This window comes from Martes martes (assembly GCF_963455335.1).
Source record: "Martes martes genome assembly, chromosome: 4".
Taxonomy (NCBI): Eukaryota; Metazoa; Chordata; class Mammalia; order Carnivora; family Mustelidae; genus Martes; species Martes martes.
The window spans coordinates 170,623,116-170,648,708 of record NC_137891.1 but is presented as its reverse complement, the minus strand read 5'-3'; the positions used below and the strand labels follow the sequence as shown (position 1 = coordinate 170,648,708).

General features: G+C 42.6%; 1 protein-coding gene and 1 pseudogene across 3 annotated transcripts; one reads left to right on the top strand and one right to left on the bottom strand.

Annotated features, from left to right (window-relative positions):
* Positions 1–1,379: 1,379 nt before the first annotated feature.
* Positions 1,380–25,577, bottom strand: DNAJC8 (DnaJ heat shock protein family (Hsp40) member C8). Of its 2 annotated transcripts, XM_080800670.1 has the most exons (10): positions 25,471–25,576; positions 22,910–23,011; positions 14,901–15,029; positions 13,903–13,959; positions 9,945–10,011; positions 9,336–9,430; positions 7,730–7,801; positions 4,696–4,787; positions 3,262–3,337; positions 1,380–2,200 (listed from the first exon to the last, which is right to left on the bottom strand). In XM_080800670.1, the coding sequence occupies exons 3-10, from the start codon at positions 14,970–14,972 to the stop codon at positions 2,078–2,080; spliced, it is 654 nt and encodes a 217-aa protein (XP_080656796.1). In that variant the 5' UTR covers positions 14,973–15,029; positions 22,910–23,011; positions 25,471–25,576; the 3' UTR covers positions 1,380–2,077. The 2 variants fall into 2 exon arrangements, with proteins under 2 accessions (XP_080656796.1, XP_080656795.1); XM_080800669.1 differs by lacking the exon at positions 14,901–15,029 and having other exon boundaries at positions 25,471–25,577.
* LOC308342172 (translation machinery-associated protein 7-like) lies at positions 19,818–20,012 on the top strand (annotated as a pseudogene). The gene has a single exon. The product of its transcript is annotated as a translation machinery-associated protein 7-like (transcript).
* Positions 25,578–25,593: the final 16 nt, after the last annotated feature.

Below are 25,593 nucleotides of genomic sequence, written 5' to 3'. Positions count from 1 at the left end.
CCATCAGACTTCGTGAGCAAAACACTCCCCTACTTGTTTATGCTAATTATTCCAAGCAGCTGGAAACATTCCTAACGGATGCATCAGACGTGTCACTTCCCCTGTCACTTCCCGGGGCGCCTGGGTGGCTCAGTTGGTTGCATCTGCCTTCGGCTCAGGTCATGATCCAGGGTCCTGGGATGGAGTCCCACATCGGGCTCCCTGCTCAGTGGAAAGTCTGCTTCTCTTCCCCCTGCTCATTCTAATAAATAAAATCTTAAAAAAAAGAAATGTCACCTCCTCCAGGAAACATGCCTTGGCTGGTAGGAACAGGACCAAGGGCCCCCTCCTCGGAACAGTGGACACATGTGCCTCTCATGATTTCTGCACTTGCCCCCTCACCCATGGGCCCCAGCAGTCTGAGGCAGGCAGCAGGGCCCCTTGGAGTTCACATTTTATTTCTACGCCAGCCTATCTGTCGAATGCAAGGACACCCACCACTGATTGCTGGCACAAGCTTCCTGGGGGCAAAGCCCAGGCCCAGCCCTCCGAAGCTTGCGAAACAGTTGACGCAGGACAACCACAGAACCCCTGAGGAAGGGAGGGGTGTGTCCACACACATCCGGGAGTGAGGCTGGCAGCATTTGGCCTGGCTGCAAGAGACACTGCTGCTCCCTGCACACGACAGTCTGCATTCCCTCCGGACCTGTGTCACTCGGCAGGGTGACAGAGTATGGGCCCCTCTCTACCTCTGTCCGCTTCCAGCTAGAGCCACACCCCCACTCTGTGCTCAGGTTCATCTGTGGTGTCAACTGCTTAGCTGCACTCGGAAGGACAGCAAGACACCCCAGTTTCTGTCCCCTCCCACAGAGAAGCAAGTCAAAGTGTCAAGTGCAAGTCAAGTGCAGTGTCTCGATACGAGACGGTGTGCCTCCGTGATTACTGTACCTCTTTGCTTATCTACAAAACATGGTGTCACATGTAGTTAAGTCACCCAGCTTCTCCTGTCTTCACAGTTTAGGTGTCGTCCTTCTATCTTCCACCTCGTGTCCCACCTGGGAGCGGATTCTGTCTCACAGCCAGCAAGACGTTTGAGAATGCACTACAAGCTGGGCACTTTCATATATTACCTCACTTAATTCTTGACATAATCAGCAAACTCATTTGCTCAGCAAACACCTTCTGAGCACCATGAGGGCAAACTTGTATATGCCATCGCTGACCCTCCCTGAAAGCTGCCACACTGACCTATATTCCCATTTCGTAGATGAAGAAACTAAGGCACAGCCATTAAGTGGCAGGGAGCAGTGAGGAGCAGCTCTGTGGAACTCCAGAGCATTTCAGAGTCGGGCCAAGGGCCCCACCCTTGGAGTAGTACCTAAGGAAGAGTACATCGATGGTTAGGGTATAAAAATTTATTCCACGTACAGAATATGACCGCTAATGAATGCAGACAGGCTAGGACACAACTGGGTGGGAGATGGCTAGCTCTTTGGAAAGTGAACAGGTTTGGGTGGCTCGGAGCCTCATGCCACGCAGAATGGTCAGTCAGAAGGGAAAGCACATGCCGAACACCGCGGGAGGTCAGGGCACTGAGTGGCTGCTCTGGGTGCCCGCTGCCTTCCCGGTCTGATCTGGGGCTTCAAAGGATGCCACGCCCGGAAGCAAGCAACTGAAGCGAAGGGGATTCCTAAGGTGGCCCAGGCTTGTCTCTGAAGTCACGGCAACACCATTTTAAGCAATATGTTTAATTGGATAATTTCCACAAACTATACACGAAGTTTCTAACCATCACAATTCAGTGAAGTACAAAACATTAAGTTACAGGCTGTGGGAAGAGAAGGTAACACTCACAGCGGCACCTTCCAATCCTGGTTGATCTAGGGGTAGGGGTTAGGGGAAGGTTTCGTTTTTAACTGAGCCCCTCATTTCAATGTACAAAAGAATTACTCTGATTGATATTAAATTGTATTGAAAACAAAATGGACAAAAAGCAACTACTACTCTATGTTGGGGTGGCAATGGGAGGAAAGAATGAGTCCTTCAAAGCAGGAGGGGAGACGCTGGGGGAAGGTTCCGTGGCGGTGAGCCCAGCTGGTCACTCACGCTGCTCCATTTTTACTTTCGGTGGTCTCAGGAAGGTCCGATTTTTCTTCTCTTTCTTCCCCTTTGTATTTGCTTGGAAGTTTCGCCAGCTGTCCACACGACCATCTCGACTTTCCTGAGCACAAAAGAGGTTTGGGATGAGGGAACTAGTGAACGAGAAGATGGGCCTGGACCTGCTCTGCCATCCCCAGAGCCCAGCCCAGCTCAGCCCGCTGGAATAAACCAAGAGTAGAACAGAGCAGAGCTTTCCTCCCACTTCCACAGGCCCACAAAAAGTGGCATCCCACCCCTAGCAAGTAGGACCAGCTGTGAGCTGGAAGAAGAGGACGACATCATCACAACATCTGCTGGGGACCTCAGGGCTGGAGAGTCAGCAGCTGCTACTTCCAGGGCCCATGAACCAGCTGCCTGCCGCAGGCAGCGCTGCTACCATTTCACAAATGACAAATGACAACCCCGAGCGAGGCTCAGAGGTCGGATCACTTTCTCAAGGTCATACGCATAGCCAGCAGTACCGCCACTCTTCCCACTGCACCTGCCTTTGGCCCCACAAACCTCGGACAGAGGCTCAAAGCCAGCACAGTGACCAGCCAGTTACGCTGAGAGGGCCACTAGGGTCTCTCCCGGCTTATCAGGAGACCTACTCATTCTCTCTCCCTGCATACAAGCAGGGGGACAGAAACAGTCATCCACTCTGGTTAACCAGTCCCTAGCCTGAGACCTGAATGTTACAGAAGAAAAGACACCAAACATGGCTGAATTCAGGAAACGGGCTGCAAACCTGAAAAATGTAACCAGGGTGTTAAAGAGGAGTCAAGTTCAAAAGCCAGGCTATCAGGGTCACAAGAACCTCTAGTTTCTGCTAACAGACCTCTTAAGTAGAGCACCACTCCGTGACTACTGCCTAATCTAAACATGCAAAGCATTTCTCTCGAGCCCACTTGGCAGCTGTGCGTTCTATAATCTCTAAGAAGCTGTTCAGGGACCCTTCCTGCCCTTGCCAAAGCTAGAGACCGCACAGGCAGCTGAGCTGGGACTCGTTCTCCAAAGCTCCTGCTCCTCTTTCTCTGTTCATCTGCCCCAGTCAGTCCTGGCAGTGCCCCAGGAACCAAGTCTCTATGCTGGGAAGTTTTCTTAAGTCTGGAATGAGAATCCCTACCCACCCTGGAAACTTACCTCAAAGTTTTTCTGCCACTCCCTTTCTCGTTTGGCTTTTTCTTGAGCTTCAATCTCTTCTTCCCTTTGTCGCTTCCTAGGAAGAACCAGACCAGAGTATTTATGTGATACTTAGAGATTCTCTTAACCATACAGGTTAAGCAATCTCCCCACAGAAGCAAGTATATAAAGTAAATCAATTCCCTAGGGTTCTATAAAAATGACTGTCTGGAGAAGACTCAGAGCCTTTTCATGAATGTCTCATTCTAAATCACACAGATGGGAGCAGGGGCACATGGGCAGGGCTACAGGGCAGGATATAAATACCCTAGTTACACGGACAGATGTGTGAGGTTGTCAAGGTCAACCAACACCAATCGTAGGTTATGGGCTCTGTCTCTAGGTTCGGGGCTCAGTCTGGGAGAAAGCCGTCTCAAGAACCTAGGCCGGCCTACTTCAGTAGAATGACCATAACAACAGCAGAGGGTCTTACTCAAGAGGATCTCTGGACAAGACCCAAACCCAAAACAAGGACACTTCACACAACCTCAACTAGCAAAACATGGTTACTGTTAAACACTCATCAACAATACAAAATACATAAATCAAATTAACCTCAAGATTTCTGATAAGCAAGGGAAATCATACTTGGGGACAATAAATATACTGTAAGTGATTTCACTACACAGTAAATACTACAGACTCGCCAAAGCTGCAGCCACTAGTCACACAAAAGGTTCTGGCCTCAATAACTGCCTACAGGCGCACCTGGGTGGCTCAGTCATTAATCATCTGCCTTTGGCTCAGGGCATGATCCCAGGATCTGGGATTGAGCCCCACGTTGGGCTCCCTGCTCAGTAGGGAGCCTGCTTCTCCCTCTCCCACTTCCCCTGCTTGTGTTCCCTCTCTCACTGTCTCTCTCTCTATGTCAAATAAATAAATAAAATCTTCAAAAAAAAATCAATAAATAGGGGCGCCTGAGTGGCTCAGTGGGTTAAAGCCTCTGCCTTCGGCTCAGGTCATGATCCCAGGGTCCTGGGATCGAGCCCCGCATGGGGCTCTCTGCTCAGCAGGGAGCCTGCTTCCTCCTCTCACTCTCTCTGCCTGCTTCTCTGCCTACTTGTGATCTCTGTCTGTCAAATGAATAAATAAAATCTTAAAAAAAAAAAAATCAATAACTAACTCTATAACTCCAGGAAATCAGGAAGAAAACACACACCACTCTTGATTACAAACTACCTAAGGACAGGTCTATTCAATATTTCCCAAAAGTCAGAGACAATTTCTTACCCTAGGGATTCCAAAGTTTGGCTGTTTCAGATAACTATTTTATACAGTTTCTTAAATGATGTAGTATATAATTCCTTGATTAGAAAAATCCTTCATTAGTAAAATCCCAAAGACCAATTTTGGCTAATCTAGGTATTTAGATGGATTAAATAGTCTGATGTATACCTTTCATGCATCTCTTTGGCTTCTCTCTCTTTCCTTTTAATTTCCAGCTCGGCAAAGAGTTTCATGGTCTGTTTATATACTGCTTGTTTGAACTACAAGAAAATTAAGAACAAAAGAAAATAAAAGTCAGTATTTTACCAGTAACTTGAATCAAGCACTTTTAGATGGAGCCCAAGACAAAAAGCATGTTAGAACCGGCAAGGAAGGAAGATTTCAGAGAGAATTACTAAAGGATGCTCTCTCCTGGGAGATAAATAACATAACCACGTAGGAGATCTTTCCACTTTCACCATGAGGATGATACGCAAGAAACTTGCTCTGGTGAAAAACACCAAAGAGAAAAAAACTTCTACCTGCTTATCACAACCATGTAGGAGGACCCTTTCTTCCAAAGAACCTTGGGAAAAAAACTCTCATTCTTTCTTTTTACAAATATCTTATAAATTACTCTGTGCCAGGCTCCCAGCCAGGTACTAAAAGTTGCTACCAAGCAGACCCATTTCAGGAGTCAGTTACTGACTACAGCGGAATTGTCAGAGCTATTAGTTATGTGTCCCCCACCTGCCATCATCTGTTCTCCTTCCACGTAAAATCCCTTATCTTTAGGTACCTGGTCACCCAACATAGAAGCCTGTATTTCCTAGGCTTCCTTACAGCTAGGTGTGGCCATGTAACTTAGGTTTTAGACAGTGGGACATAAAGAGAAGTGATACAGCAACTTTCTAGAATGTTCTTAGAGGGAGTACATGTATCCCTCCTTGTCCCCTTCCTCTATTCTGCTGTTTGGCACATGGGTGAGGTGATGACACATCCTGGACTGTGAGGAGGGGGCGGCATCCTTCTTGGCAGAGCCACAGAGAGGAGAATGAGTCCTTGGATGACACATGGTCCAGTGCTGCCATACCGCGGCCATCTTCCCAAAGACTATATTACACAGGACAGAAAACAAATCACTGTCTTGTTCAAACCACCATCATTTTGGGTCTCAGTTGCATGCAGTCGAACTTATACTCTAACTAATGCACAGATGGGGAAAAAAATAACACAACATAAGACAGAAAACAGAACTATCTTTAAAACTTTTTCCCCCCAAAATACAAAGAAAAATAGAAACTAATCCACCATGCAGATTTCATAGAGCCTAAATCCCAAAAGCAGAGACACTGGAGCAAAGAGTAATATACGGAGAGAAAGGGAAGTAAAGGAGCCCCAGAATTTGTCACTTCTTTTTAATACTGTTATCTGCCAGCCACTGCTCAATAAAAGCAACACTGACAAACCCCAGTAAGCTAAGGGCAAACATCAAAGGAGTGAAGGCATCTGTAATGAGTATTTCAATATCTTTAAAGGCTCCAAAATCTCTTGGACGGATGGTTACTGATGATTGAATTCTTTATATTCTTCTGCTTTTTCCAAATGTTCTATCATTAGCATGTGTTCCTTTATAATCGGGGGAGGAAAAAAAAAGACAACTTAAAAAAGTTAGGGTTCATAAAAACTCAGGAGAACCAAGGAGTATTTATAAGAGGGTCTTCAAAAAAGACCAGAGATCATTAAAGGAAAGGGAAGAGAAAATAAGACGGAGGAGAAAAAACTGAAATACTGGGACAGAATAAATTCAAAACAGGTGGCTAGTGCAAAAGGTGACCTCATAGTTCACAAGCAGTGTTACCACACAGAAGACGGGGCCAGTCACTGTCAGCAAAATCACTGAAGCAAGGAGTTGTAGGCAAGCTTCCCTAGAAAGACAGCTTCTCTCGTATAAATCTTTAAAAACAAGGTAAGTAGGGGTGCCTGGGTGGCTCAGCAGGTTAAGCCTCTGCCTCCGGCTCAGGTCACCTTCTCAGGGTCTTGGGATCAGGCCCCGCATCGGGCTCTCTGTTTGGCGGAGAACCCGCTTCCCCCCCGACCCCCCCGTCTGCCTCTCTGCCTATTTGTGATCTCTGTCCATCAAGTAAATAAATAAAATCTTAAAAAAAAAAAAAAAAAACCCCAATGGATGAAGCAATGTTCTCCGTTTCTCTGTAAATTAACACCTGGAGAACAGTGAGTACTCATGGCTGGTGGAAAGCCGTTTACTAGCTGGTTAGAGTCACCTGTGGTTGCTCCCAAAGTGCTCTGTGCCAGGTGCAACAACTACTATGAGATTTAAATATCACAGAAATTGATGAATATGGTTATACAAATAAATGATTCTGGTTTCCTTTTCAAACTAAGTGGAATGCTTTAGAAAGATTCAATAAACTTAAGTCCCTAAAAATACTGGCATTGGGGATGCCTGGGTGGCTCAGTCGGTTAAGTGTCTGCCTTCAGCTCAGGTCATGATCTCAGGGTCCTGGGATCGAGTCCCACATCGGGCTCCTTGTTCAGCAGGGAGCCTGCTTCTCCCTCTGCCTGCTGTTCTCCTGCTTGGGCACGTACTCTCTAATAAATAAATAAAATCTTTAAAAAGAAAAAATAATCATAAAAAATACATTAAAATGCTGCTGTGAAATTAGGTACAGGTTGAGACATCCGATAAAGACTGGAAAACAAATCATCTGGGTGGGCTTGCACTTCCGAAGGCCTTAGCTTGCTGCAGCCTCCTTACCCGGCAAAGCAATGAAGCTATTGTTCCTCTTTATGCAAAAACAAAACAAAACAACCAATGAATCATATACAGCTAGGATTTTGCTCTTGGGTTTTGCTTCACAAATACCTAAGTTTTGTTTCGCAAATACCTAAGTTTCAACGTACTGCAAAAAAACATTAGAAGTACAAACTATGGATGATGCTGTGTGTGTGTGTTTTATAAAATAAAGTCAATGGCAAATGCCAATCAGCAGACACACATTGAAAGAAAAGGCCATGGCCCTATGACAAAAAAAAGGGCGAGACTTAAAAATAGGTGCAGGGACATACATTTAAATATTTTAAGTTAAAACAAAATGTTTCCAGCACGTACGCGTCACTCCTTAGGCTTCCCTCTCTTGAACCCAGCAATCGGTGGGCTCAAGCTCAGGGGACAGCGTGGCTTTTTCCAAATCTCACTCACCAGCTCAGGGTCGTCTTCCTCCACATTTGTAGGTTTTCCTTCCTTCTTTAATTGCTTTTTTCTCTCTTTCACCTAAAAAGAATGTTTTTCATCAAAAAATTGAGACTATCCATTGAGCTGCACACAAATGGCACATGCATCTTCTGCAGGTACAGGCATGACCAAAGATTTACGTGGAAATAAAATGAGCCTCTGCCCCTCCCCCTCCACAACAACAATGCAATCAAAGGAGAACTACGAACCAGGGGTCCTTCCTCTAAACCTCATCTAAAAGCCAATCCACCAGGAAGGATGGAAGGGGACCAGCAGTGAACTTGTCCCCAACTCATCAGATCCTAGGCCAGAGCCAAAGAGCCTTGGATACATTGAACAGATTACCCAACTCTCTTTTGCGGCTGGTAGTTAAGTGTTTATAGCAAAGAAAATGTATTTGTCAAGTTTTAGAACAAGCTACCAAATTTGTGGCATTAAGTTTAATTGTTCTCTGGTATTTCAACAACTGCATTATTGATAATTTTCACTGTGAAACCCCCTTAGACCAATCATATTAACTGACTTTTTTTTATCGCGTTGGCCACCACTGAGATCTAGAAAACAAATTACATATACTCCTTCACACAAGAATGTCATTACTCTAATAATCATCCACTACTGCTCCAGCGAAAAGCCAGCGCCTTCCAAGCTCAGAACAACCCTACTGCCACCTTGTGGCCAAAAAGCCTGAGGACGGCTCCTTTATAGGCAAAATACAGAGAAAAAAGTAACTACCACAAGAATTTAAGGAGAATTTGTCAGGTCCTTTTCTGATTTCTACCAAAATCTGGCCTATAGGTACCACTTCCAACGTATGACCAACAAGGCCTAGTTATGGCCATCTTTCTCTTTTTACTCATTTTCTTCATCTAAATTGGACTCATTATTATTATTACTGGTTACACAGTTCTGTTTCAGATTCCAAAGCGCTTCAAAGAAAAGGTCACATTCATATTCACTCCCAACTGAAACAGCTCTTACAAATGGCCTCACAATTCTTGCCCAGCAAGTAAAACATTAAAACAAAGACCTTTCTTACCTCACGCAAGCCATCTTAACACTTCCCACCACTAGGGAGATTTAGGCAATGCAAAAAAATAAAATCAACTATAACTGAACTTATTTCAGTTGAATCCTTCCCAAACCCTATTATTAATACGGATACGCACCTCCTACTATTTTTTAAAAAATTTACTCACGACCCCTTGCCAATCTTTCTCAAGCCCACGTTCCAACCCCTTCACAGAGACAAGAGTAAAAATCATCATGGCTGCTCCACTCTTCCCCTCTCAGAACTGGATAATGTGACAACACTGTGATGAGAGGGCAAGAGAGGACCTCTCTATGCAGCCCGGGGCTGGTAAGGAAAGAGGGAAGGGCAGCCTCCTAGCCACTCCACACCCTGAGCTCTAGGGCACGCCCTAGTCAAGAGCACCACAGCAAACTTTCGGAGACCAGATAAGAGATCACAAGTTACACCAGTAGGTATTGCTACGTTAACATTTACCCTCCTGCAAGGTGCCCAAGGCTTGCTAATACTTCCTGTAAACACGGCAGCACTATAAATACTTACAGTGTGTTCCACGTATTCTTTTCCTGCCTGAATTACATCCAGGGCCCTCTTCTTTTGTTCCTGATCCAGTAGCAACTTGTAAGCTTTGTCCACAGCTAATGCAAAACATTGAAATTAACTGTTTCTGCAAACACCCTCTGAAAGTCTGAACTATACTCAGGCAGTGTAAATGGACTTGTGTCATCTAAAAGCATCCCCTACTTTGTTACATTATTTATTGTCGTTAAACTAATTTAAAAAACATACAACTATAGCAATGACTTTCCTTGAGAGCCTTGGAAAAAATTAAATATACCCTCAAGACTAAATACACCACATCTAGATTTAATTCGGTGATAAAATACTGCCAGTTATTTTTTTTATGTTCAAAAAAGAAAAATGATCCTACGCAGTAACAGTCTTGGCACGTAAAAGTTTTAACAAAGCAAAGTTAAGATCTATTTCTTAAACAGCAACATTCTGCTTTGGAACAATTGTTCTACTGAAAACCACAGCTTCTTCATGACCAGAAGACAAAACTGTAACATTCCTTTCTTGATCCAGGACAAGGAACAGTTAGTCCCTAGCATTGATAAAATAGTTCCTGGAAGCAGGTAAATTTACAAATACCTTCAAAAGCCTTTTGTGCTCTGTCAGCATCGTCTTGGTTTTTGTCAGGGTGCACCAATATGGATAACTAAAATAAGAGGAAAGGTAGGTTTGTCAACGAGAGGAACATTTAGTAACTCTTCACCTGCACTGTGCCTCTTTCCAAACCAAAAGCTCTAAGGTGTTACGGAAAAAAGCCCTGTCAGCTGGAAGCTTTTTCAACAAATTAATAAATATCATAAAATGTGCAGAAATACCGGTTCTTAAAATTCACCAGAAGGTCAATGCACGGCTGAGAGACATGTAGGGTTTTAATCGCAAACTTAAGAACAAATAAAAGTCTCATATTAGGAGGATGCCATGATGTTGCAGAAGAGAAACTGAGAAGCACCCGGTTCCCATTACGTCCCTTATACCGAGCTCTGAAGAGGCTAAAGCACATGTGAGACATGATCTCTTTCCTAAAAGAACTTGTAATCTTAAGTGATGGTTCTCTTGGGGTGAGGGGTGAGTACAGGGGGATGAGCTAAACAGGAGATGGGGACTAAGGAGTGCACTGCAATGAGTATCAGGTGATGCGTGAAAGCGCTGAATCACTATATTGTACCAGAAACTAATATATGCTGTATATTAACTGGAAATAAAATAAAATCTTTGGGGAAAAAAGAAGTAGTGGTTCTTAGTTCTGGCTGCACTCCAACCCTGTAAAGCCTTTTTTCCTTAAGATTTTATTTATTTATTTATTTATTTGAGAGAAAGCGCGAGCGCGCACGAGCAGGGAGAGGAGCAGGAGGAGAGGGATACACAGGCTCCCTGCTGAGCGTAGAGCCCAACTGGGCCTGATCCCATGACCCTGAGATCATGACCCGAGCAGAAATCAAGAGTCGGATGCCCAACTGACTGAGCCACCCAGGAGCCCCCAACTCTGTAAAGCTTTTTAAAAACATAGGTCTACTTTCTACCCTCAGAACCTCTGATCAGTCTCTGGCAACTGTACTTTCTAGACCTCTACTGGAGTGTTAATTTTGCTAGGTATGACAAGTAAGAAATGCAAGGAAATGTCCTTTTTTTTTCTTGGGGGGACACATGATGACATATTTGGGGTAAAGTAGCATGCTGTCTGTAACTTACAACAATTCAGCCAAAAACATAGAGTTAATGAGGTGAACCGTTACACACAGATGATGAGTACATGGGTGTTCACTGTTCTACTCTTCCTTTTTAATTTTTTTATAATAAAGTTAAAATAAAAAGCAAAAATCTCTGAGATTTTTTCAGATAGCTGGGATTAAGAATCACTGACCTACTATCATTAACAGACCAAAATCAACTAGTTGGAACAGTGGGACTGTGTTGGGGAAATGATACAAGTGGGAATCAAATGCTAAATCCAGCATTACTGGAGAGCCAGAATCCTGAGCTCTAATTCCAATGTCAGTCACCTTCCGGCTCTAAGACCTTGAGCAGTTCTCTTAGCCTATCTCTGTGCCAGTTTCCTCCTCTGTAAACAGGACAATACCAGGTACCTCTGTCTTACTGGGTTCTTAAGGATGAAATAAAACAAGTAAGAAACTTAACATACTGTCTAACACGCACTGACAACAGTTAGCATATAACTATCATCATTATGTGCATTTTACAAATGTGGTAACAGGCACAGAAAGGTTGAAAGTAACTTGTTCAAACTGCTTATAAGGGGTATAGCCAAGACTGGAACTCAAGTCAAACAGGTGTAGGGCCCACACTTTTTTTTCTTTCTTTGAGAGAAAGAGAGCATGAGTGCACACGTGCATGCGTGAGCAGGGTGAGGGAAAGAGGGAGAGAAGCAGACCACCCGCTAAGCACAGAGCCTGATGTGGGACTCCAACTCACAACCCTGAGATCATGACCTGAACCAAAACCAAGAGTCAGATGCTTAATTGACTGAGCCACCCAGGTGCCCCTAAAGCTCACACTCTTAACTATTACATCATATTAATGACTAAAGAATTCTTATTGAGTTCTTTGTACAGCTACATAATAGTTGTTCTATGGATCTGAATGCTTGTTTATTAAATTGGGAAAGAGTGCTAATGCATTACAATAGGAAGTCTGAAATTTTAGAGAAAAAGAAAAGCTGAATATAGGTGCAGAATAGAACTCTATAAAAAGTTAGGAAATTATGGGGCGCCTGGGTGGCTCAGTGGGTTAAAGCCTCTGCCTTCAGCTCAGGTCGTGATCCCAGAATCCTGGGATCAAGCCCCACATCGGGCTCTCTGCTCAGCAGGGAGCCTGCTTTCCCCTCTCTCTCTGCCTGCCTCTCTGCCTATTTCTGATCTCTGTCTGTCAAATAAATAAATAAAATCTTAAAAAAAAAATCTTGGCTTAATAGATCAGAAGATGATTATGAGTCAGCAAAGTGGGGGCAATTACAGTATCAAAAAAGGAGGCACAACACTAGATGTTAACAAGGATGTCCTGCGGGAACTGAGAATTATATTTAGCACTGGTCAGGTCCTCTTAAAATATGAAGAACATAAGAGATATAAAAAAGTTGGGTGAAGTTTAAAAAAAAAAAAGGACATGAAATATACAGAAAATCCAGTTAGTAAAGACAGGTTACAAGGAGTATGATTATTTAACTCCTAGAAGAAAAGGCTGGAGATTACTCAGCTATCAAAATTAGAAGCATTTTTTAAAAGGCTACTATAAAATTTTGTAAGCTCAAGTTATGAAACATCAGACTGGGAAGAAAGCACTCTGTATGAGACCAGGTATCTCTTGGGTACTTATTTAAGTTTGCAAAAGATAAAATAACTGAGGAAGGAGATCTTAAACAATTTAAAAACTGTTATGATGGGACGCCTGGGTGGCTCAGTTGGTTAAGCGGCTGCCTTCGGCTCAGGTCATGATCCCAGCGTCCTGGGATCGAGTCCCACATCGGGCTCCTTGCTCCGCGGGGAGCCTGCTTCTCCCTCTCCCTCTGCCTCTGCCTACCACTCTGTCTGCCTGTGCTCGCTTGCTCTAACAAATAAATAAATTAAAAAAAAAAAAAAAAACTGTTATGAAGGGCATCTGGGTGGCTCAGCATCTGACTCTCAGTTTCACCTCAGGTCTCAGGGTCTTGAGATAGAGCCCTGAGTCAGGGTTTGTGCTCAGAGGGGAGTCTGCTTGAGATTCCTTCCTCTCCCTCTCCCATCCCCCTCTGCTCCTCCCTCCCTCGGCCTGCTTGCGTGTGTTCTCTCTCTAAAAATAAGTAAATAAAATCTTAAAAAAAAAAAAAAAAAAACCTGTTACAAATCATTTAACATATTCTCCCTGGGAAGGCAGAGAATTAAGTTCTACTGTTCTATATTGTATTTCTCCTGATTAAGGGGCTGGAAAGATTCTATTTGGATATAAAATTCATTCTATTCAGAAGTCAAATTTGTTCTGTTCTGCGCCCTCACTCCCAATCGTATGCCTTGATTTGAGAGTGGGTACACTCCTGTTGTAACTTTCTCAAGTCTGCTGAATGCAGCTGTTGTACAGCCTACCAACAAATCTACCACTGCAGGCAGTGTGAATGTTAGAGGCAAGCCGTAGTCTTTAAGTTATTTATGAATTTTGTCACTGTGAGGTGTGGTTTTTTTTTTTTTTTTTAAGAGTTACATAGCCTTAAGGTTAAATATAGAAAAGTTAAGGGATACCTGGGTGGCTCAGTCAGTTAAGCATCCGACTCTGTTTCGGCTCAGGGCATGAACTCAGGGTTGTGAGATCAAGCTCCGTGTCGGGCTCCCCACTCAGTGGGGAGTCTGCTTGAGAGTTTCTCTCCCTCTCCCTTTGCCCTTCCACGTCACCCCCTGCCACCCGTACACATGCATGCTCTCTCTCTATAATAAATAAATCTTTTAAAAAAAGTAAATTTTGGCCCATAAGTCATAACAGAAGTCCTAGAGAATCATGCGCTTACTGTACTCCCAAATCAAGCTCCATCTATTACAGGGAAACAGTACTGTACCTGTCGAAACCTCTTTTTTATTTCTTCATCTGTCACTTCAGGATCGATCTGAAGAACCTGAAAGAATCAAAATCAACACTGTAAAAGAGATTAAAAGAATTTATGAATGTAACAGGTATCCAGTAATTATATATATTATAATCACCATCTAGAACAGTACTCAGCATTCTAGAACGGTGCCTGGCACACAGTTCTAAAAAATGCTCAAGAAATATAAAGGAGGGGTGCCCGAATGGCTCAGTCAGTAGAACGTGCAACTCTTGTTCTTGGGGTCATGAGTTCGAGCCCCATATTGGGTGTAGAGATTATTTTTAAAAAATAAAATATTTTTAAAAAGAAAAAAGAAATATAAATGAGCAAATCAGTAACAGAATCAGTAACCATCAGTAACCACTTTAGGGTTCTCAATACAGTAGCTACTTTTATTCCATCAGCAGAATTTACCTTATACCCAGAGACATGTTTCCAGACCATGTTGCATTTTCCCTTCATTCATTAGGAAATTATCCCCCTACACACCCCTACTTATCTTCGCAAATGTGGGAAAAGCATAAACATGCAACAGGGAAAAAAATCTGGCTGGCTCCCTGATTTTCAATCCAGAAGGGTCTACTGGGCTCCATTTTATATCTGTAAATCACATGGCGCCAATGGCTCTCAGCCCAGAGTGAACATCAGAATTGCCCGTGAAGACCTGTGAGTGATGCCCGGGCCCTACTCTAGAAAAGTCTAATTCCAACTCATTAGAACTGAGGTACAGCCAAATGGAATCATCTGTATTTTTCAAGCAACCTTGATTTTTAAAAATAAATTTAATCATTCCTCTCCAAGCCTAGGTAAGTTGGTGTAGACAGTCCTCATCCAAGATCCTCACCCCACCACCACAAATACATACATTCATTCAAACATCTATATAGTAGCTACTATCTGCTGAACACACTGCTATGTACTAGAAATGCAAAGATAAATAAACAGGGAAAACATATTTTTTTAATTACCATATAATAAGTGCTTTGGGGGAAGGGAATGTTATATACAATTAAAGCAGATGATTTCACAGTGTAGTCCATGGATTCAACAGAGCACCTAGTATTTATTTACTTGGTATTCAAGGCCAGAGGAAGGTCCTAAAAGGGCAGAGGGTGAGAAGAGTTTGTTAGAAATTCAGAAGAGAAGGCCCCACTTCAGTACAACAAGATCCCCAAATGATCTGAATCTTTTCAAGTCTGAGAAGCACTAGCAAGAAATGATGGCATTTAGAAAAGAGTACATTTGAAGTTAGCAGAACTAGGGATCAGTTAGTAGCAGGGGGTGGGGGGGCAGGGGGGGCGGCAGGGGGGAGGTAGGGAGCAGCAGCAAAGAGGAAAAAAATGAAAATAAACCTTGAAAGGAAAAATACATACTAGAAATTAAACTGCAAAGTAATCACCAAGCTCAGTCAGATGCTTGCAGTGTTTTTTAAAAACGTGGTAACAAGTAACATCAAGATTACTGCAAGCTTTCAAAACATTCCAACAGCCCACCTATAGTAATAAAGTTATTGGTAGGCAGTGAAGCTGAACACCGCTGCATTTGCCAGACTTTGGAAGGTTATGACAGAAGCGTACCCACTCTGCAATGCTAGGCAGACATTCATTCAGGGTGAGGGAAAAGAAGAACTTTAAAGCAAAGAATTTTCAAGATTCCCTGTGTCCCCTCACGACTTCCCAAGGGAGAAAGGAATTGGAGAAAAGTCACTCAAGAGGAAGTATGCAGCCATAAAAGATTTACAAACAAAGGGAAATAGCTGTACCTACACAAATATTCAGAAGAGAATTTTACCTTACCTTGGTTCTGGGGAAAAGAAATGTACTGGAGCAAACCAAAACCCAACAGACCCCAGGTGTCCAAAATGAATGAGAAAGAAAACTTCCCACTTTGACACACCAAAAAAGCCTCCAATAAAGTTACAGCCCAGAGCTAACCATACCAAAAGGCAATTCATAAACCTTGACTGGTTCCCAAGTTAAACAAATAAAATAGCTATAACTGGGATTTGAGGGACAAACGGGGCTGCTTGAGTGTGGACTCCATTAGAATGATCATGTTAATGAATTAATGTTTTTCTTAAGTGTCGTGATGGTGTTGTGGTTACACAAAGATTTGTTCTTGTTCTGAGATGTGTGGTAAATTATTTAGGCATGAAGTCTCACAAGTCTACAGCTTACTTTCAGATGATTTGGCAAAAATGAAGAAGATATGTATATATACACACACAAACACACACACACCAGTCTGAAGTTATTTTTCCAAGAGTTGTATCACAAGTGCACATGTGATCACAGGCAACAAATATTCTCTGGGTGCCTTCAAAGCTAATCCAACTCCTTTCCTATCTTTAAGAGTTGGAGGTGCCATATGTGGAAATACAAAGAAAACAGTGGGCCTATCCCTGTGGCCCAAACCTCTCTGAAGCCAGCTTCCCACTTGGTACAAATTTTTGGAGCACCAAGAGCTGCTAGATACTGTGCTCACTACTAATCTCACAGAATTTAACATCCATCAGGGGAAGAACAGACAAGTAAAAAGTAATTCTTCCAAACATGATAAATGCGCAAAAAAAAAAAAAACCAAAACAAACAAATAAACAAGATAAATGCCATATTACCGATATGGTTCTTAGGAAGCCCACAGATCTGTTCAGATTCTTGGAAGGTTTTCTGACCTCCTACTGTGTCTCAGGCTTTAGGGATACTACAATGAAGAATCTACAGTCTTAGACCTCAGAGGGTTAACTAATCATCTCACATTAACAAAAATGCCTGACATTTATACAAGTTTCTGAATTGAAACTGTAACAGCCTCCCTTGGGATCTTCCGCTTGAAACAGAAATCCAGTCTCTGTCCCATCTGACCTCCATGACCTGTTAATAACACGCAAGTACCAGAGTTCTTCGAGAGAAATACCTTTCCTTCCTAGGTACTTAATAAGACAGAAAGAAAATAAAAGTTGGTGATGCTCCCTGCTGGCACCTTTAAGTTAAATCAAAATAAGGAACACGAAAAGGATAGGACTGAGCAGGGACACAGGTTCATCTAAGCTTTGAGAAGAAAGTGGGGAAGGGCCCTCAACCCAAGAATCACTGCAGAGCACAGAAAAAAAGATGCTTGCGTAATGGCTGAAGGTTAGACATGTGTCCAAATAGGGAGCTGTAGAGATGGCAGGAAGGAAAAAAATGCTCCCTGTATAAGGACTTCTGAGAAGAGCCCTCAGACTCCCAGTCTACCTTCCTCCCTTTCCTGCCTGCTGCTCAGTAAGACAGTGTCTAGGAAGACCATTCACAATTCAGCTGACAACTGAGATGATAGCCATGACTGCATTACTCTCCTTACTAGATGACCAGGCGGCTCACCTCTCTAGAAAAATCGGGTTCATTTAGATGGCTCAATAGTTGCTGCATGAGAAGCAAAAGTCATTCAATTCCTGGGTCACCAGGAACACCTAAAATTCTGACTTAGAGTCAAAAAGCAACTTTATAAGGAGACTATGACAATGACGTCCACCCTATAGAGGCCAGCACATGTGTAGAAAATAGAAAAGACAAATATTCTAATGGGTAGTCATGGAGTCCTGCTCATTCAAACACAATGTCCTATCTTCCCCAGTCTGTCAACCTTAGCATATCTTTGTGTAAAGATGTATATATTCAAATACATACATACATACACACACCACACACACACACACACACACACTCATGCAGTTAACCCTTGAACAACACAGGTTTGAACTGTGTAGGTCAACTTACATACAGACTTTCTTTTCAATAAGTACAGTATACTACTATAAATATATTTTCCCTTATGATTTTAATATTTTCTTTTGTCTAGCTTACTTTATTATAGGAATACAGTATTTAATATGTATAACATACAAAATATGTGTTAACTGATGTTATATGTTATCAGTAAGGCTTCCAGTCAAGAGTAGTTATCAGCACTTAAATTTTGGGGGAGTCCAAAATTATACATGGATTTTTGACTGCGCAAGGGTTTACATGCCTAATCCCTGCATTGTTCAAGGGTCAACTGTATACATTATGCATACATATATATATTTATTTATAATTTATTTATTTGACAGAGAGAGAGATTACAAGTAGGCAGAGAGGCAGGCAGAGAGAGAAAGCATGTCCCTGCTGAGCAGAGAGCCTGATACGGGGCTCAATCCCAGGACCCTGGGATCATGACCTGAGCTGAAGGCAGAGGCTTTAACCCACTGAGCCACCCAGGCGCCCCAGAAGATCAATTAAATTTAAAAAAATATATATATATATATATATTTATATTTATGATAGGGAGAGCCGAAGTTCTCACTACGAAAAGGAACCACAAGCATAGAAAGGAAAAAAAATAAGAATAAACTCTGTAGTGTTAGATTGAAATTGGATGCAAATACATGTATATACACATGTATGCAAATGCACCAGCGTGTGGGCACACACATGTACACACACTCATCCAATCCTTGGCCCTATCTGCCAAGACGGTCTAGGGGCAGTGACATTCCCAACAGCAATGAGTACACTTAGCACCCACATCTTGACTTCTAAATACATCCTTCACTAAAAGGAACCAGAGCTCCTCACTGAAACGATTAATTTTAGGCTGAGTGAGGAAAAGTACAAGAGTGCCTAGTAATCAAAGAATGATGAAGACATTTTGAAAGATAGGATCTGGCTTGAAAGGTACCCTACTCACCAAATTTGGGACAACCTGAGCAATAAAATAAATAATACCAACTATAACACACTGAATAAAATAGGAAACCCTCAATCTATACTAATAAATGAATAAATTGAAACCTTGATAAGGAGAGGGTATTTACAGAGTCTCAAAGTACCTCCCCATAAAACAGTTATTACAAAGAAGGATAAAAGTAACTTCATGAATAAACATAGCTGTTACCTCTTGAAGTGGTACAGTTAACATCATTAGTCATGGGATAAGGCTAATGGAAATATCATGTACTTTGTAAGTTGCAAAGAGAAGAATACAGTATCACTTCTGTGATATTCCTGCCAACATAGCATAAACTGAATCCAGTTGAAGAAACATCAAACAAAACTCAAATTGAGAGATATGCTCTAAATAACTGGCCTATAATCTTCAGAAACGGTAAGGTCACCAAAGTTAAGGAATTGCTAAGGAACTATTCCAGGCTGAAGACTAAAGGGACATGACAACTAAATTTAACAGGTGATTCTGGGCTGGATCCTTTTGCTACACAGGACATTACTGAGACAACAGTAACATTCAAACATTCAGTTTGAATGGGGTCTGAGAACTACATGGTAACAATGTTATCGGTGTTTGTTTCCTGATTTTTATGGTTATATTGTGCTTCGGGAGGAGAGTGTCATCTATAGGAAAAATACATCGAAGTACTGCAGGGCAAAAGGGCAGCAATATGGACAAGTTAGTACCAGATAGTCTAAGAAAGTCTTCACGGTACACTCCTAACCTTTCCACAAATCTGAGATTGTTTTAAAATGTAAAAACTCTTGGGACGCCTGCGTGGCTCAGTGGGTTAAAGTCTCTGCCTTCAGCTCAGGTCATGATCCCAGGGTCCTGGGATCGAGCCCCACATCGGGCTCTCTGCTCAGCAGGGAGCCTGTTTCCTCCTATCTCTCTCTGCCTGCCTCTCTGCCTACTTGTGATCTCTGATTTAAATCTTTAAAAAAAAAAAAAAAGTTTTTAATACTCAGTGTTTCTATAAGCTGTGAGAATATTCATGCCAAAATTTAGTGATAAACTATTAGAAACCAGTTTAATATCCTACAATAAAGGAATTACTTAAATAATAATGATAAAGACTTTCAAAAATGTATCTACTGCTTCCAGTGACAAGGTCTGGGGAAGGAGCGGCAGGCACCATGTCCAGCCGTGAAGGTGGTGAGAGAAAGCTCCCAAAGCAGCCCAAGAAATAGGATAAGAAGATGGACGAGGAAGATAAAGCATTCAAGCAGAAACAGAAAGAGGAGCAAAAGAAACTTGAGGAGCTAAAATCAAAGGCCACAGGTAAAGGCCCCCCGGCTACACGTGGAATTAAAAAATCTGGCAAAAAGTAAGCTGTTCCTTGTGCCGGAGGCAACAATGATCCTTATTTCCATTCCTGTTTAAACATCTGGATTCCTTGTCATAGCATCTGTTGCTACCTATAGCTGCAATGAAGTTTTGTCTTAGATCCTGTTGTACATTTAAGAATAAACTTTTATTTAAAAAAAATCAATCATAAAAAAGAAATGTATACAAATATGTATTTTATATAATACAGCATTTGAAATATTAAGAATGAAGTGCATCATCCTCCTTGTTTTAAAATAAAACTTTTTTTTTTTAAGTAGGCTCCATGCCCAGCATCATGGTACTTGAACTCATGACCCTGAGATCAAGACTTGAGCTGGTATCAAGAGTCAGCTGCCCAATCAACTGAGCTACCCAGGTGCCCCTAAAATAAAACATTTAAAATAGCTGATGTATAAACAATTAAGAGTGATTATTTCTCCTAGGTGGGATTACACATGATTATTCTTGCTTTTTTAAAAGTTTTTTTTTTAAGATTGTATTTATTTGGGACGCCTGGGTGGCTCAGTTGGTTAAGCCGCTGCCTTCGGCTCAGGTCATGATCCCCAGGTCCTGGGATAGAGTCCCGCATCGGGTTCCTTGCTCAGCAGGGAGCCTGCTTCTCTCGCTGCCTCTGCCTGCCTCTCTGCCTGCTTGTGTGTACTCTCTCTGTGGTAAATAAATAAAATCTTTAAAAAAAACAAAAAAAAGATTGTATTTATTTGTTTGACAGACAGAGTTCACAAGTAGGCAGAAAGGCAGGCAGAGAGAGAGGGGTAAGCAAGCTCCCCGCTGAACAGAGAGCCCGATGCGGGGCTCAATCCCAGAACCCTGAGATCATGAACTGAGCCGAAGGCAGAGGCTTAATCCACTGAGCCACCCAGGTGCCCCTTCTTACTTTCTTTATATTTCAAATCTTTTTTTTTTTTTTAAAGATTTTATTTTTTTATTTGACAGACGGAGATCACAAGTAGGTAGAGAAGCAGGCAGAGAGAGAGGAGGAAGCAGACTCCCTGCTGAGCAGAGCCCAATGTGGGGCTCGATCCCAGGACCCCGGGATCATGACCTGAGCCGAAGGCAGAGGCTTTAACCCACTGAGCCACCCAGGCGCCCCTATATTTCAAATCTTTCTAAGACATATGGTTTACTGGGGCACCTGGGTGGCTCAGTGAGTTAAGCACTTGCCTTTAGCTCTGGGATCATGACCTGAGCAGAATGGAGGCCCGTATCACTCTTCTTCTCTCTACCTGCCGCTCCCATGCTTATATTCTTTCTCTCTGTCAAATAAATGAATAAAATCTTGGGATACCAGGGTGGCTCAGTCGGTTAAGCATCTGTCTTTGGCTCAGGTCATGGTCCCTGGGTCCTGGGATCAAGTCCCACATCGGGCTCCTTGCTCAGCGGAGGGCCTACTTCTCCCTCTCCCTCTTCCCCTGCTTGTGCCCTCTCTCTGACAAACAAATAAATAAAATCTTTAAATAAACAAATCTCTCCAGCCATTAAGCTGACTGTGCTCTTTCTCCATAGGGGTCCAGTATGCCACAGCTGCAAACAGTAGCCTCCTTGGCTATGCAGCCTGTTGACTGTATGGGTTGCCCCAAGGGACCTTGGAGACAGTCCTTTCCAGTGGACATGGAGGTCTGACCTCATGCTATCTCCAATCTAGGCTGTAAGGAGGTATGCAGGGTACCTTTGGGAAGCCCCAGGGCACAGAAGCCAGGGTCCACATTAGCCAAGTCATAATGTCCATCCATAGCAAGCTGCAGAACAAGGAGCAGAGATTCAGGCTCCACGCAGGGCCAAGTTCAAGTTCCCTGGCCTCCAGAAGATCCACATCTCCGAGAAGTGGGGTTTTACTAAGTTTAATGTGGATAAATTTGAAGACATGATCGCTGAAAAGCAGCTTATCCCAGATGGCTGTGGGGTCAAATACATCCCTAATCATGGTCCCTTGGACAAATGGAGGGCTCTGCACTCATGAGAACCCTGGCACTGCCCCCTTCCTATTCATGTCCACCAATAAATCCTACTTCCTGTCAAAAACAAACAAATAAATAAAATCTTAAAAAAAAAAAAAAAGAAATATGGTTTACTTTCATAATTAGGAAAAGTTTTAAAATAAAACTAGGGCCACCTTGGTGGCTCAAGACGTTAAGTGCCTGCCTTTGGCTCAGGTCATGACCCCAGGGTCCTGGGCTTGAGCCCTATATCTGGCTCCCTTCTCCCGGGGAGACTGCTTCTCCCTCTCCCCTCGGCTCATGCTCTCTCTTGCTATCTCTCTCTCTAATAAATAAAAATCTTTTAAAAATAAATAAAATGGGGCGCCTGGTGGCTCAGTGGGTTAAAGCCTCTGCCTTCGGCTCAGGTCATGATCCCACGGTCCTGGGATCGAGCCCCATGTCGGCCTCTCTGCTCAGCAGGGAGTCTGCTTCCTCCTCTCTCTCTCTGCCTGCCTCTCTGCCTACTTGTGATCTCTGTATGTCAAATAAATAAATAAAATCTTTTAAAAAATAAATAAATAAAATAAGAAAACTAAGGAAACCCAAGAAGTATATTTGCTTGTCTATAACCTTATGATCATTTTCTGGTCATTGAGTTTTTGATACTTGTTACTGCAGTAAAACAGAAAGGCTGTAATAAGCAAACTAAATCAAGATCCTAAATTTGTCAAGGCTAACTATCCCTTCACATCTGAAAATGAAGACCTATATATCTGGGTTGGTAGAAGATGGAGAATATGTAACAAGGTAAAGACCATCTCATTTTCCTTAACATTATGCCTCTCAACCTCAAATCTCAGTTCCAACTATAAGACAAATTAAGTGTGTGTTCTGCGGTAAGTCGGTCTGCAGCTATGCAAAGCTCCCCCATCACACAGCCGCAGCAACATCAGACAGCTCACCTCAAATGGGTTCAAATTGAAGTAGGAAGAACCAGGACGGGTCAATCTTTCAATCTGATTTTTGGATGTTAGAACTGAATCTCTCTTCTCTATTTGTTTCACCTAAAATGAAGGGAGATAAAAACTTTATTAGTAAAGTTCAATAATAAACTGAATTGTCATCTTAAGAAGCTACTGACATGTTCAGCAAACATTTGTCTACATGTGGAAGACAGTTTGCCAAATGTTTTGGGAATAATTACAATAGCTATCATTTGCTGAATTCTAATAATGTAAAAACTTTATACATAGTTATTCCTCCCAACCATCCTATGCAGTAAATATTACTATTATCCCCATTTTACAGATAAGAAAACTGAGACTTAGAGAAGTTAACTGACTTGTTCCCAACTACTCAACTTGCAAACAAGAATTTTAACTACAACAGTTTGAGGAACCAAGAATATTCAAACATAAATATATCACAGCCACCACTTTCAAAAAGCTCCCACTGTAATGATGGAAGATGTACCTGTGCTGTTCATTTAATTTACAACTTCTTATTTAAGAAAAATACAATCACACTGAAATATATACTGAAAACAGCATTAAAAAAGTATATGGGAGAGGTGAGTAACTGCCTACCAAACTCAAACAGAGTTAGGAAAATCCCTGGCCCAGGTGTTCAATCGGTTGGGGATCGAACTCTTCATTTCCACTCGGATCATGATCTCAGGGTCCTGGAATCGAGCCCTGTGTCCCATTCTGCACTCAATGCAGAGTTTGCTTGGGATTCTTTCTCTTCCCCTCTCTCTGCCCCTCCCCACCCAAATAAATAAATAAATAAAATCTTAAAAGAAAGAAAGGAAAAGAGAAAAGGAAAAGAAAAAGAAAAACCCCTGACCCAAAGACAATGCTAAGGAGAACAAGTACCAAGCATTGCCAGGAAAACATCCTTGGCGCCACTGTCAAAGCTGTAATACTAGTTAAAATGTATCACTGGTATGTTATATTCCACCTTTATTCCCATGGCCAAAAGGAGTTTGGAAATAATTTCAGTAACATAAAAAGCCATTCCTTCTCAGTATCTTCCCTCTTCACATTCTTTAAAATAGCATGCCACTCCCTACTCCCTATACTCTATCTCCTTTCTCAGACTTATTTTTCCTCATAGCACTTATCACTACCTGACACTACATTGTACATGTTTGTTTATGCTTATCCTTCTCTATAGAATGCAAGCTCTAAGAAAACGGGATTTTTCTCTGTTGTCCACTAACATACCTCTAGCACCTAAACAGTACACTAGTACATGTCAGGTACCCAATAACATTGATTGATGACTGAAGGGTCCTCCTTCAGGTACTTTCTCTCATTCAATTCAAACAAACCAGGACTACTTTTCTTTTCTCTTTTCTTTCTCTCTTTAACTAAGAGATGGTAAGTGAAACAATTTCCTGTGTAACCGCAGAGCAGTCATTAGAGGTCAATAAATTTTGGTACCAGTTTATCAACATTTTCAAGTTAACTGGGCATCTCAAAAGGACAAACTATAAAAGCTGTGCTAACTCCATTTTTAAATTTAATACTTTGGAGAAACTACTATGTAACAAACACTGTTAAAAATAAAAGATAAAAGATGAATGTGACATAGTGCTGAACTGAGTAGCTCACAGCCTAGAGGGTCGCAATTCCATTCCTCAAACCCATGCCAATTCACAGAGGTCCATCTTCAGCTTTAACTCTTAGACCCCTTCTGAAACACTAACTCGTTTAACCTTCATAAAACTCGTTTTAATATTCTCTTTGCTTTACAGAAGTGGAAACGGAGAATCTGAAAAATCAATGCCCTGAAAAAAATTCAACCACAGTCCAATTAACTGCCTTTCAAAAATCCAATCCAAGGTCCTCTGACTCCAAATGGTATGCTTTTCTTTCACTTATTCAACAAATATTTACCAAGCAATCACTATGTCCTAGGCCCTGGAAATGCAACAGTAATCGAGGCTCAGACCAAACTGACTCCAGTCCTAACATGATACCAAGCTGTTATTTGCTTTAGGACCCAGAAAAAATTATTTCACCTCCCCAAACCTCAGCATCTATAAAACAGAGATAATGCCTACCTGGCATGATGCATAATGCCTGGCGTTCGCGAATAGCAGAAATAACCACTAATACAACTCATTACAGAGCACTAAGAGGGAAGAGTGCTTCCGTTTAGAACAAAAATGAAGCCCAAGACAGTTAAGTCGCTCCCAAGAACGCCAGCCTCTGCCAACCCCTGCCAGGCTCCGACTCCGCGGACTTGGGGACCTCTGCACGCGCCCTGGCACTTCGTTGGCCACACTCGTCGCCTACCCGCAGACGTCGGACCCTGGCCCCTTTTCCGATGCCCAAGGGATTCCCCAAGCAGCTATCAGGCAGAGACTAACACACACCCCCAGCCCCCCGCCTCCCCGAAGGCCAGACAGGAGGAGCCGCCCAACGGTCCAGGCCAGGAAGACCACCGCCTTTGCCCGCTGGGAAAGTAGGACCGGACAGAGTCACCCCGGTGCCACTACTCCTCACTCGGTGTTCACCTCACTGTAGAAGGTCATAAATGCTTCCTCAGTGCTCCCTCCGCCAGCCGAAGCCCCGCTCTCTCCTGGAGCCGCCATTTCCCCGGCCCAGCAACCACGTGATTCCCCTGCGCAAGCGCAGCC